The sequence below is a fragment of the Caloenas nicobarica genome, chromosome 17, assembly GCF_036013445.1.
Source record: "Caloenas nicobarica isolate bCalNic1 chromosome 17, bCalNic1.hap1, whole genome shotgun sequence".
Lineage (NCBI taxonomy): Eukaryota > Metazoa > Chordata > Aves > Columbiformes > Columbidae > Caloenas > Caloenas nicobarica.
The window spans coordinates 11,312,677-11,326,090 of NC_088261.1; the positions used below are offsets into that span (position 1 = coordinate 11,312,677).

Genomic DNA, 13,414 nt, shown 5'->3' on the forward strand with positions numbered 1-13,414 from the left:
GTCTGGACCCCGTCCGTGTGGGGCAGATGAGCGGAGCTGCTTGAGGCGAGGAGGTGGTTGCCCTTTGGGGCACTGGGCTCCAGGGGGGTCAGTGTGAGAAGCTATTAGAGCTACAATGATGCTGAGGGGTCTGGAGCATCTTTCTTACGAGGAAAGGCTGAGCTGGGTCTGTTCAACCTGGAGAAGGAAGCTGACAGGGGACCTTATTTATGCTGATCAATATCTCAGGGTGGGTGTCAGAGGATGGAGCAGACTCTGTTCAGTGGTGCCCAACGCCAGGGTGAGGGGCAGCGGGCACAGAAACACAGGAGGCTCCATGTGAACATGAGGAGAAACTTGTTTGCTGGGAGGTGCCAGAGCCTGGAGCAGGCTGCCCAGAGCGGGTGTGGAGTCTCCTTCTCTGAGACATTCAAACCCGCCTGGCCCGACCTGTGTGATCTGCTCTGGTGACCCTGCGTGAGCAGGGCTGGGCTGGGGATCTGCAGAGGGCCCTGCAACCCAACTGGCCTGGGGTGCTGTGATCAGCAGCGTGTGGCGGGGGCACGGTGGCGTGTGCCATGCCAAGAGCCGCGCGTGGGGATCACGAGGGCGGCTGGAGAAGGTGCTGAGGCTGGAGCACCGAAGTGCCGGCACCCGGTGCGATTTTGGGCAGTCAGCACCCACTGCTGTGGCTCCTCCTGGGCAGGAGGGTGGTTTGTGTTAGCAATTAACGCTGCTCTTCAGGGGGAGCTGGTTCCTGGTGACAAGAACTCTCCCCGCGGATGGGATGTGCAATAAAGCTCCTCTGCCCACCTGCAAAGGGGCACAGGGAGACACTGGTGGGAGGGGGAGCCCAAATAACACCCAGTTGGGTCTCTCCCAGGAGCCACCAAGCCGTGTGCGTCCCATCTACAGGAGCCTGGGGGAGGCGGAGGGCAGGTGGGAACCCACCCGAGCCGCTCAGAAGAAGGGACACCCTGTCCAGACCCCTTCTGGCAGATCCTCAGCCCCAGGGCCCGCGTGTGAGGGCACCTGCAGGAGAGAGGGGGTTTGTGTCTGCCTGTGGGCATGGGAGGCGTTTTGGGATGCAGGGGAAGAGCATTTGGGCTTCGCGCAGGACTCGTTATGGGATGTTTAAGAGAACAGTGAAGGTGAGGAAAAGGGATGGATCTGAGTGATTTAGGACAGAACAAGCATAGGAAGACAGAGGGATAAGGGGACAGAAAGGTTACATGTGAACAGTTTGCTGCTCCGCACGCTCCCCTGGCCATGCCCTGTGCCTGGACATCACCACAGGCTGACTTAATTTTTTATTAAACTCTGTCTCTAACTCTGCCTGGGATGAGGGCTCTGTGTCCCGTGTGTGCGGGGGCCAGTGAGTGCAGCAACGGGGGTCAGACCACGGCTCGGAGGGGCGTGGGTCGCCCTGCTGCTGGAGACTTCCCACACTATATGTACATCCCCACTGTGTCTATACATACAGATGTATGCTGTGTTACCCAGGAAGGGGAACAGGACGAGGCCATTGGTGCTGTCTGTGTGGCCGTGCGTGTACGTGTGTGTTTGCACACGTGTGTGTACCTGGCAGCAGTGGATGCTCAGCCTTGCTGCTGGTTGGACTGGCGGGATGGACCGCTCACCGGCTGCTGGATCCAGCCCAGTTCCCTGACACTCACTTTCTCCTCCTGGTTTGCTCAGGCCTTTGCCGGTGGCTCTGCTGTGGTAAGGGCTTTGGGGGGGCCCACAGGCTCCCAGGTCAGACCAAACGGCAAGTCCTGTGATGTGCCTTGGTCCAGGGGATGGAGCCGTAGTTGGGACCGGGAGCTCGGCCGGACAGACTGACCTGACACAGAGCAACGCTGGTGCGATGACGACCTGCCACGTTTCTGCTCATAAATGCCAAATTCCTAAATGCCAAATTCCTAAAGCAGTAATCGATGTTCCCTGGCACCAGGTCCTGCCCAGCGCAGGCTGGCTCTCTCCTGACCGTGTTACTGATGTTGTGCCCCTGCTGAGCTGCTAAACAGGCAACACAGCTCCAGGCTGGGCAAAGCCCCCCTGCCTACACCCCTGCGCGGGACACAGCCAAAACCAGGGGCTCAGAGCACCCACTGAAATACAGCCAAGGTCTTGTGCACATGAAATCCCCCTTCGCCCTCGCTGCCGGGGAGGCTTCCCAGGCTGCAGCTGCACCCCGGGGGTCCCCGTCCCCCCTGCTCGGTGTCACGTCTGCTCCTAGGAGCCACCAGCCTGTGTGGGTCCCGTTGGCATGAGCTGGGGGAGCACAGAGGCGTAAGGGTGGGTGGGGAGCTGAACTGGGGACTTGGAGGAAGGGACACTCTGTCTGGTCCCCTCCTGGCAGAGCCTCAGCCCCAGGGACCCCATGTGAGGGCAGCTGCCAGAGAGAGAGAGGTGGTATTTCTGCCTGGGGGCGTGGGGTGTATTTTGGGATGCAGGAGGGATTGCACAGAACTTGCAGGATGTTTAAGAGAGGAAGTGAAGGTGGGGAAATATATGGATCTGGGGGATTCAGGGAAGAACAAGGATGGGAAAATATAGGAATATATGTGGCTCCCAGGAGCCACAGGGTGAAGGCGACCCTGGCATCAACCCAGGGTGGGGGGCCCTGGCGGACCTGAGCTCGGCCATGGTGGTTGCTCCGCTGGAAGAATAGGAAAGGTGCCTGCACCTGCTCTGGTGCAGGTGGGTCCGACTCCCCAGCACCTTGCTGAAGTGGGGTGTAATGAGCAAAATATCGTTTGGTGACGAGCACAGCAGAATCAAGTGTTGGGCAGCATTTTGCTGGCAGAGCTGCAGGCAGCAGGAGGAAAAAGCAGCGCGTCGTTCCCCGAAGCACTGCCAGCCACGGGCAGGGGATCTGCTGCCCTGGGCGTCAGGACAAGTTACCTGCTGAGGGGGGATGAAGCATGCAGCTTGAGAGCAGCGTCTCCCAGCCTGGGCATCCTCAGTATTTAAAAAGGGCCTATAAGAAAGATGGGGACAGACTTTTGAGCAGGACCTGTTGCGATGGGACAGGACAATGGGTGATGGTTTTGAACTAAAGGAGGGAGATTCAGGCCGGACATGAGGAAGAAATTGTTGGCCCTGAGGGTGGTGAGAGCCTGGCCCAGGTTGGCCAGAGAGGTGGGGGATGAACCATCCCTGGAGACATCCCAGGCCAGGCTGGACGGGGCTCTGAGCAACCTGAGCTGGTGCAGATGTCCCTGCTCATGGCAGGGGGGGCACTGGGGGAGCTTTGGAGGGCCCTTCCAACCCAAACTGCTTTGTCATTCTGTGAGTCCTTCCTGCCACAGTTCTGGGCCGTTCCTGTGACACAGGGAGACTTTCACACCCCAGCACCTGCACGTTGGGATGGAGCAGCCGGAGGGGTCAGAGCTCTTGGCGGCAGAGGAGAAATCACATGCCTGTCCCAGAGCTGAAGGCAGCGGGGAGCGAAAGGCTGGCAGGGCAGCAAGGAAGAACTGCTAAAAATGACTGACTCCAAATTCATCTGCAGCAGAGGTGGTGCAGCAGCACGAGGGGAACCCCGCTGTGCCCCCAAGCCCCAGCCTCTTGTCCTGCAGCCACATCCCCGCCAGGCACATTGGGAGCCCTGGGCTAAGCCCGTGCCTGACAGGTCCCAAGAAATCTCTGAACATCTCCTATGACATGAGCACGTGGCATCTCCCAGCCAGCTGGTGCTCCTTCATGTCATATCCCACAACAGTTTGCTTGGCAAATGGCATCTTGGCATTTTCATTCTCTAAAATCAGTTGGGGTCTCATGAATGTTTAATCTGGGCGTCTTAATTTTTCTATGGAAGCATTTAAACCTGGGCAGGGTTTGCTCAGGCCATTTCTCATCAAGATGTAGGTCCAGTTCCAGGGATGATCTGCTCAGTGTGTGAACCTGGAGGACCATGGGGAAGAGGTCTTTGTCAAGACACTGAGTTTTGATGGCTGGATGTTTCCCTGGGAACAGAAGCAGGGTTTTGCTGAGACATTTCTGCTTGACCCTAACCTGCCTGGTTTAGGACATTGAAGGCTGGCTGTGCAGAGCACTGGTGGTTCCGAAGCTTCTCCCTTGCACAGGAGCGCTGGGAGGAGGAGACCTGAGCCTCTGCACCAGCTGCACCGCAGCACTGGGCACCCCGGGGATGCTGGACACGTCCAGGGCTGCTGGAGCTGCAGCTGGTGGCCCTGGCCCTGCTGGCCCCAGGGCAGCCACAGGACACGCAGGGACACGCAGGCACAGGCTGGGGAGGTCCTGTTCCTGCTCTGTCCCTGGGAAAGTGGGCACCGGCGTGTCTCCCTGACACCGCCAGGTCCCCCAAAAGCAGCAAACTGGCACCACCCCCTTGAGCCCTGTTGGCACCTGTGAGCCTAGGGCTGAGGTCCCCCAGGATGGACACGTCCCCCCACCCCTGCCTCTGGGCTGGGTGTCAGTGTGACCCCCTCCTGCCGGTGGCCCCAAACCGCGGTGTCTGCCAGACCCCCAGCCCCTGCGCTGCTGGCTGCCCCGGGGACCCCCAGGCTGTGTGCCGTCCCAGGAGAGCCGCCTGACGCCACGTCCCCGAGGTGTGACCCCCCGCTGAGTCCCGAGTGTGAGCCCCAGATGTGACCTCCCCCAGATGCTATTCCCAAGTGTGACCCCCCCCCGCCTGTAGCTCCCCAGGATGTGACTCTCCCAGTGTGACCTCGCCCCTCTGCCTCCCCAGGTGTGCCCCCCCCGGCTGTGAGACTCCATGTGCTCCCCCAGCTCCGCTGACTGATCTGGCGTGACCTCCCCAGGTGTGATCTCACCATTAACTCCTCCCAGTGTCGATCCTCCCCGGTGTGAGACCCCGTGTGACCCCCCCCCCCACCTCGCCCCCCCGCAGGTGTGTCCTCCCCAGCTGCGCCCCCTCGTCGGTGTGATCCCCGCTCCCCATTCCCGTTCCTGCCGCGGTGTGAGACCCCAAGAACCCCAAGGTGCGGCCCCCCCGGCAGCGCCCTCCCCGTCCCGCCGCCCCCCCCGCTCCGCTCCGCGCATGTGCCGCGCCCGCCCCTCCCCCGCGCGGCGGCCGGACCGAGCGGCGGCGGCCGGGCAGGATGAAGGACCGGACCGGGGAGCTGCGCGCCGTGAGTGCGGGCCGGGGGGCGCGGGGTGCGGGCAGCGCCCCTGCCCGGGGACCGCCCGGCGCCGCCGCGCCCCGCCCGGGCTGGGGAGCGACGTGCCCCGAGCGGCGGCGCCGGGGCGGGGGGGTGGGTGGGTGGGGGGAGCGGGGCCGAGCTGAGACACCCCGCGGGGGTGTCGGAGCGGGGTTCTCCGGGCTGCCCCCCCCCCCCGCATCCTCCCCGCGGGCCGCTCCGGTTCCCCCCGGCTCCCGGGCGGCCGGTGCGAGCCGCGGGCGCTGCCCCGGGGGACCCCATCGCCCCGGCAGCGGGTGACCGGCTGCCCGGGGGGGCCGTGCCGGCTGAAAAAAGGAGAAGAAAAAAAAAAAAAAAAAGTTTATTTTTACGCGGAGCAGGGAGGGCAGCGGCCGGCGGGGACGCCGCGGGCAGGGGGTGCCCCGCGGGCAGCCGGGCCTGCCCGTGCCGGTGCCCCCCCCGGGCCGTTCCTCCCCCCGGTCGCCCCGCTCTGCACCCGTTTTGCTTTTTCATCCTCCTGGCTCTGCTGATGTCATCCGGCCTGGGAACAGCCCGGGGCCGCGCAGCCCTTCGGGTGCTGCCTCGCCGGCTGACACCGGCCGGTGCCTGCGGGTCCCGGTGTCCCCCGGTGTCCCCCGGTGTCCCCCGGTGTCCCCCGGTGTCCCCCGGGCCCAGCGCCTCCGCTGCCAACAGCCGCTTGGCGCCCGGTGCCGTGACCCGGGGGTCCTGCCGAGGCCGCGGGGGTGACCGTGGGGGTGTCGGGGGCGTTGGGCGCTGTCTGCCGCTGGAGCCTGTCCCAGGGGAGCGCCCGGGCCCGGTGGCACCCGCGCTCTGCCCCGCTGGTGGGGCCCTCGGAGACCCCCGGTGGGTCACGGCGACTTGGGGTGGTGGGGCGCAGCCCGCAGCTTCAGTGGGTGCCGCGGCAGAGCCCCTCGCTGCCCCTTTGCTGCCTGTCCCTTTGCCTGCCAGGGTCTGCGGTGGTGGCACTGCCCGGGTGGCCCCGGGAGCCCAGGTACCCCGGCTCACCTTGTGCTGGCAGGTGCTGCTGTCACGGCACGGGGCTGGGCTCTGCAGCATGTGGGGCACAGCGGGGGTGCCCGGGCGCGTGAGAGCCTGAAATCCCAGGGCGCTGCTCCAGCATCCAGCCTCCTGTCTCGTGCCGTCACGTTGCCACTTGCTTTGCTGCTTTTTCTTTTTCTTGTTCTTTTTTTTTTTTCCCCAATTTCTTCGTGATTGGGTCTGCTGGGCTGCCTGGGAGGTGAGCTGGGGGCTGCGTGGAGAGGGAGGCGAGTTGGGGTTCAGCTGCGTCCGTCCGTGCTCCATCCCAGGGGGGTGACCTGCAGGAGGGGAGGGGAGGGCGTGACCCAGATCTGGAGCAAGGGGTAGCGGGGATGACTGTGGGTGCCCAGCCTGGCCCGTCCCTGCAGAAACCCCATTTAAATTGCTTCAGCCGAGAGTTTGGCTTGGTCTGGAAAACGTCAGGAGGACAGAGCTGGGGTGACGCCAACAAGGGGCCGAGGGGGTGGCTGTCAGTGCTGGAGGAGGAAGGGACTATATAAAGAACTGCACCCCCCCCCAGCCATCGCGCCTGGAAAGCACCCAAACAGGGGGCTCTTTCTCCACCGACAGCGCAGGCTGTGAAATAGGATTGGAAAACAGGCTTTTTAATAATAATAGTAAAAACCAGCCCTGTGAATGTCCTCTTGGCAGCTGATGCTGGCTGAGAAGCGATGCTGTAGAGTATTTTAAAATCTCTCAATTCCTTTAAATATGTCTCAAGAAAAATTAAGTGCATTTTTGCTTCACTGCTGCTGCCGATCCTTATTCATCAGCCGACTGCTGAAGGGCTGCGCAGCCCCTGGGTGCAGCATCCTCCTTGGGCCTCCCTGCTGCATCGGGGGGGCTCCTGGGGATGGAGGTTTGGTTTGGAGCATCCGGGTGCCCCAGAGCTGAGCAGGTGTCCGTGCTGGGTCAGAGCCTGGCGGGGCTGCGGGGAGCGGGGCAGCGCGTGGGAAACGTGAATTTACAGCCTCGGTGGTGGCCGTCACCTGGGAGGAGCGAGATGCTGCAGTGGATGGAGTGTTGGGAACATTTGCACTTGTTTTTTCTTTGCTGCGAGTAGCCAGCCTCGTTAATAGCCTGGGCCAGTTTCTTCCTGTTTTGATATATTGTCTAAATTCTGCCAGGGATGATATGAAAGAAGAATTTAAAAAAAAAAAAAAAAATAAAAAAAAAAAAAAAAAAAAGAGAGATGGCTTTATTGGAGCTGAGGAAGGGATGCAGGACTTTTGCTGCTGTGCAGAACAAGAGCTTCGTGTCTTAATGGGATTTTTAAAACAGTACCTGAAATTCAAAATGCTAATCCTGTGTCTTTTCTGAACCTTGGCACTCCAGTTGTGTTCAAACTCACTGGACCTTCTCTAGTGCCCTGGGGGTGGTGATGCCCCCAGACCTCCTCTGAACCAGGGACAGGAAATTCAGCTTATGGCTGAAAAATGTCCTCTTGTTGTGGAGGAGGAGCAGCCGAGGACTGGCCATGAAGGATGCCTGGAGCGAGAGCAGCAGAGCTTTGCTCTCAGCTGCTCCTGGGTAGGTGCCATGGCTCTGGCCACGGGTGGTGGTTCTTCCCCATCTCTAGTGGGGCTGGAGCCTGATCCCCGAAACCCCCAGAAGTTGCCCCTCCTGCTGCGGTTGTCTCTGTGCAGTGTTGGTGACAGAGCAGAGATGGGGCAAAAATAATCTGAAAAATAATTTATTTTGCTCTTAGGACAGTCTCTAAGCTGCTGCTTCTTGTGCTACACGCACCTGAAATGTCTTTAGGCTCTGCGAGGGTCCCACGCTGCTCTGTCGTGTCTGGGAGGTGACAGCTCCATTTGGGTGAGATGTGGGGAGTTCCAGGGTGTGAGACAAGTCCAAATGGTAAAATATTATGAATGGTGTTTTCAGAGAGAGCATGAGGAGATGAGGGGGATGTGCAAGTGTCATAGGATCACAGAGTGGTTTGAGTTGCAAGGAACCTTCAAAGATCATCTAGTCTAACCCAAAAGCCCCGTCCAGCCTGGCCTTGAACACTTCCAGGGATGGGGCATCCACAGCTTCTCTGGGCGGCCTGTGCCAGTGTCTCACCACCCCCATCGTACAACATTTCTTCCCCATGTCCAGCCTAAACCCACCCTTGTTCAGTTTAAAACTGTTGCCCCTTGTGCTGTCACTGCAGGCCCTGGTCAAAAGTCTCTCCATCTTTCCTATAACCCCCATTTAAGTACTGAGGGTCCACCGTAAGGTCTCCCTGGAGCCTTCTCTTCTCCAGGCTGCACACCCCCAGCTCTCTCAGCCTCTCTCCATGGCAGAGCTGTTCCAGCCCTTGGACCATTTCAGTGGCCTCCTCTGGCCCCGCTCTGCCAGGCCCATGTCTGTCTTGTGCTGGGGACCCCAGAGCTGGACTCGGTGCTCTGGGGGGTCCCAGGAGAGCAGAGCAGAGGGGGAGCATCCCCTCCCTCGACCTGCTGCCCACGCTGCTGGAGAGGCAGCCCAGCAGACACTTGGCTTTCTGGGCTGCAAGCACACATTGCTGGCTCATGCCCCATTTGTCACCCACCAGTATCCCCCAGTTCTTCTCTGCAGGGTGCTCTCCATCCATCCAGTCCAAGTCCCTCTTGATGTCACTCCTTCCCTCCAGCGTATTGACTACACCGCTCAGCTTGGTGTCACCTGCAAACTTGCGGAGGGTGCCCTTGATCCCCCTGTCTGTCATTGATGAAGATGTCAAGCATGCCGTGGAAGAGGCATTTTGCAGTTCCTGGTTCCCGGTACTGCTGTGTCCTGTTCCCAGCCGGGCTCAGTTGCTTGCACTGGCTCCCCATTGCTGAAGTGGTGAGATGATGCTCAGGCTGCTGTGAGACCTGCCCGGGCCAGGAGAGGGGGTTCTGAGGGGGTGCGGGGGGTCGGTGGCTGGGTGGACCCGGATGGTTCAGACCGGGATTGGTGGAGGAAGCCCATGCCCTTGGCATTACCGGCCATTAAGAAACAAGTGGCTGGGTGATTTTGGGAGGACGGGACTCTACTGTCAACATTTCGTACAGCCAATTAGAAGAATTTCCAATAGTTATTGATTTTTGGTGACTGTAGCAGTTGCTGGGCTCTAATTGGACTGGGAAAGACCATTTATCTATTGACAGATCCTCTCCCCGTTCCCTACCAGGCAGTGCTCACCTGATGTTTTATCTTGCAATTACATGATGGAAGTGTTCCTTGAGATGCTGGGGTGGACATTGCCCAAATCCTGAGTTTGGGCACCGTGGGGAGAGGTTTGGCAAGACCACGGTGCTTGTGGGACAGTGTCCAGGCCTGGCAGGTTTCAGTGCTGGCAGAAGCTTCCCCAGCGTGAGAAGGACCTTCTCCAGGGTGGTGACAACAGAAGGATGATTTGGACCTGGAGACTACCCTTTGCCCCCCAGCACAGACCTTCTGTGGTGGGACTGCTTGTCCATCTATGACTGTGTGGGCATGGAGGTGTTTGCAGGACCGAAGTCTCAGTGGTTGCTTGCAACAAAGCAAGTGTACAAAGTGACGGCCGCGTTTCTGGTGACCTTCCCGTTGAGTCTAAAGGCTTGTCTTGCTCAAATGAATGTTAATTGAGAATAATCTCCCCAGAGTTTGAAGAGTTGCTCTTTATTTTATGTCCAGCTTTAGTTTCTCATCGTACCTTGTTTTTGAGTAAGGAGCTGTTTCCCAAACCACGCCATGGGTGCAAAACCAGATCTGCTTTTGCATGTCTCCAGCTCGCAGGAATGGTGGAAATGGTTTTGCAGGGTCCTTTCCTCCTGCACCCATCGCTCCTTTCTGGCAGTGGTTTTCAGGTACCTTTCTCCAGCGATGTCCATAAGTGCCGCACTGTCGTCCTCCCCAGCCAGCTGAAACCCCCGCTCCTGCCTGCCTGCCACCTGCCTGCACGTCCCTGTTCCGAGCGCTGCCTCCTGCCCGTGGGAGTTGCCGGGAGGTGTGTGTTAAAAATAAAAGGAGAGAGAACGCGAGGTCAGCTCCGGGTCTGGCTCCGTGGATCCACCCTCTTCCTGCCTGCGGCAGCTGAAATCTGCAGCGCAGCCCTGCAGGAGCTCTCAGCCAGACCTCGCTCCGTCCCTGCTCGTTAATAGTCCCATGCTGCTCCTGCTGATGATTTCTCTCTTGGGGGTACAAATGTAAAGTCAACCAGAGTTGCTATTTGCAGCAGGAGTCAAGTCTTGTTGATGTCCATTTGGGTAGTGGGGCTTTTCTGGAGGAAGTCCCCCCACCTTGGCTGCGAAAGTCCCTGGTGACCCTGGCGATGGATATATTTGCTTATTTAAATGCTGTCTTCCTTTCCTTTTTTAACCCTCTTGGTTGCCCGGCGTGGTTTCAAGCTCTTCTATTCAACCAAAAGGGTCACGTAAATAATTCAGCTTCACGTCTTCCTACACCCATCGGGGGGCTGGGGCTGTCACGTGGCGGGTGACAGCCGGCGGATCCGTATTGTGTGTGCACAGCCGCCCTGTCTGGCTGTAGTTGGTGGGGTGGGTAGTGATGCTGAAAAGCTGATTTTTCTGGGGGCTGTAAGGAGCAAAGCTGCTGGGGAAGGCCGTGCAGGCTGCCCTCAGGCCGCGGTCTGGCCTGAGCATCTCCCGCCACGAGGGTGCGTCTCTGGGGCAGGGACGCTGCTTCGCCTGTTCCCTCGTGGTCCTGGAGAGTGAGACAGGGTGAGACGCGGGTGAGTCCTTCCTCCCTGGGGTCTGCCAGGCCTGTCAGCTGGGAACGGCAGAAGATGACAGAGGTGACATGAGCAAGCTCACAGCACCTGCCTTGCATGGTCTCCGTCTGAGATGTTCTTCTGCTCCCCAGCAGTTGTGGGGTCCCAGGCGTCCCCATGCTGCAGGGGTGTTGTTAGCAGCAGTGGGCATGCAGAGCAAGCCAAAGAAAACTTCAAATGGGGAAGACCCCTTGATGTGCTTTAAACACAGCAGCACACAAAGCCCACCCTCTAGGTTGGCTCCAGACAATGTTTAGTGTCCCTACCCTGGGAGAAGACTGGGGTCAGCAGTGCGGATTCGCATCCCGCAGGTGCGCGGGGTGATGGATGGGGGCTTGGGGGACAGGCGGGCTCAGCCTCCGCTGGCACCGGCCTCGGGGGGACACTGAACCCCTTGGTGTCTGCTGGATGCAGAAATACTCTTTGCCTCCTGGAACCCAGTGCCACGGTGTCAGAACCAACGAGTAATGAGATGTTGCGTTTGCAAGCTGCGTATGTTGGCTGCGCGCTGGATGTCTAAAAGGGCTCGAGCCAAAGGGGTTTAGACTAGTTCCCGTTGTTTTAATTGCAAGTGTCTTTGTCTTTGTGTGAGCTGCTCGGAAGCTATACAAATGTTTGTTTTGCTATGTATCTCCCTGTTAACAAGATTTCTCAGGAAATATGCAAAATTATCACTACAGGCAGAACATGTACAGTAAGGCTCATTAAGCTAAGTACTGTGATAAATTGCTACTTCCAGAAAATTACGTATATTAGCAAAAAGGAGGAGAGCGAGCCCAAGTGGAAGACCCGGGAAGACGGTGTGCAGTAACGCCTTGGCTCTGGGCAGACGGGGACTGACCTGAGCAAACCTGTGGCAAAGGATGGCTGAATGTCCTTGGACTGCGGTGCCAGCGGAATGATCCTTAGACGAGATACGTGGGGTGGGGAAGGTGAGTGGAGAAGGACAGAAACAGAAACAGAGTGATGCTATGTCAGGACCAGACCAGGCATAAAGCCAACAGGACTGTCTTAGAAAAAATATAAAACAAGGCAACACTGCAAGCACAAGGAGCAGAAAGTTTTGCTGAGCTGGAGGGCAGCGGGAGAGGGCAGGGGCGATGTGCCCAGGCTGCCTGCGCGTCTGCCTGCGTCTCTGCCTGTGGCAGCAGGGCTGGTGTCTGGAATGTGTGCGCTGCCTTGCCCCCCAAATGGGGGAGCAGACTGATGGCTGTGAACAGAGGACAGGCTGTGGCATGTGGTGTGCTATGGGCTTGCAGAGTGGTTTGGAAGGGACCTTCGGAGATACCCGGTCCAATCCCCCTGCCACAGGCAGGGACATCTCCCACTAGACCAGGTTGCTCAAAGCCCCGTCCAGCCTGACCTTGAACACTTCCAGGGATGGGGCATCCACAGCTTCTCTGGGCAGCCTGTGCCAGTGTCTCACCACCCTCATCGTACAACATTTCTTCCCCATGTCCAGCCTAAACCCACCCTTGTTCAGTTTAAAACTGTTGCCCCTTGTCCTGTCACTGCAGGCCCTGGTCAAAAGTCTCTCCATCTTTCCTATAAACCCCCATTTAAGTACTGAGGGTCCACCGTAAGGTCTCCCTGGAGCCTTCTCTTCTCCAGGCTGCACACCCCCAGCTCTCTCAGCCTCTCTCCATGGCAGAGCTGTTCCAGCCCTTGGACCATTTCAGTGGCCTCCTCTGGCCCCGCTCTGCCAGGCCCATGTCTGTCTTGTGCTGGGGACCCCAGAGCTGGACTCGGTGCTCTGGGGGGTCCCAGGAGAGCAGAGGAGAGGGGGAGCATCCCCTCCCTCGACCTGCTGGTCACCCCTGTGATGCAACCAATATGTCTTTTGGTGTGGTGGTATTTGGGAGGTGATTTTGTGAACCCCGAGGCACCCTGCTGCCATTCCTTCAGAAGGCTGTAGGCATTGCCCTTCCATACTGCACTTCTCCAGTCCCTTTTCCACACTACTGTGTCTGAAAGCCAGCAGGTCACGTCAGGAAGAAAGTTTCTTCAAGACCTCAAATCTGTAGGAGTGTTGCTGACCCTGTGTGAGCAGCTCCAGATGACTGGCCTAACAAAGTGCCCTTGGATATGGGCTATGATAAGAAAACCACTGTGAATCAACTTTAATTTTGGTGGTCATCTTTTCTTGAGCTGCAAACTCATTTCATTTAGTTTGATCTAGTTTGAGTTTTATAAATAGATGTTTTATTTGCTTTTCTTTAAGCTGCCTTGAATACAAGCAGATGCTAAGTGCTCAGGTCCCGCATGAGAGGTGTCTTGAAGCAACTTTCAACCTTCTTCAGGGTGGTACTCAGCATTTCCAGTGAAGGTGCAGGAGAGAGCCCTGTACAGCCCCTCTCCTCTGGCAGCAGGGTCTCTTCCTCCATCACCTTTTGCAGCCTTGGAAGTAGTGAGTGGAGCACAGGGCGTCTGCTGATTGCTGGCCAAAACCTGTCATTGCAGGATGATGGTTATTGAATCGTTGAATGATTTGCTTTGGAAAAGACCTTCAAAGATCATCCAGTCC

At 58.5% G+C, this 13,414-nt stretch overlaps 1 protein-coding gene across 2 annotated transcripts in view; it reads left to right on the forward strand.

The window, feature by feature from the left end:
* The first annotated feature begins 5,043 nt into the window (after positions 1 to 5,043).
* The window catches only part of STX1A (syntaxin 1A), an 88,134-nt gene continuing 79,763 nt past the window's right edge, over positions 5,044 to 13,414 (forward strand). For both annotated transcript variants that reach the window (XM_065647487.1, XM_065647486.1), the window contains exon 1: positions 5,044 to 5,099. In XM_065647487.1, coding sequence (XP_065503559.1) covers positions 5,070 to 5,099 — 30 coding nt within the window. In that variant the 5' untranslated portion in view covers positions 5,044 to 5,069. The remainder of the gene's footprint in view (positions 5,100 to 13,414) is intronic.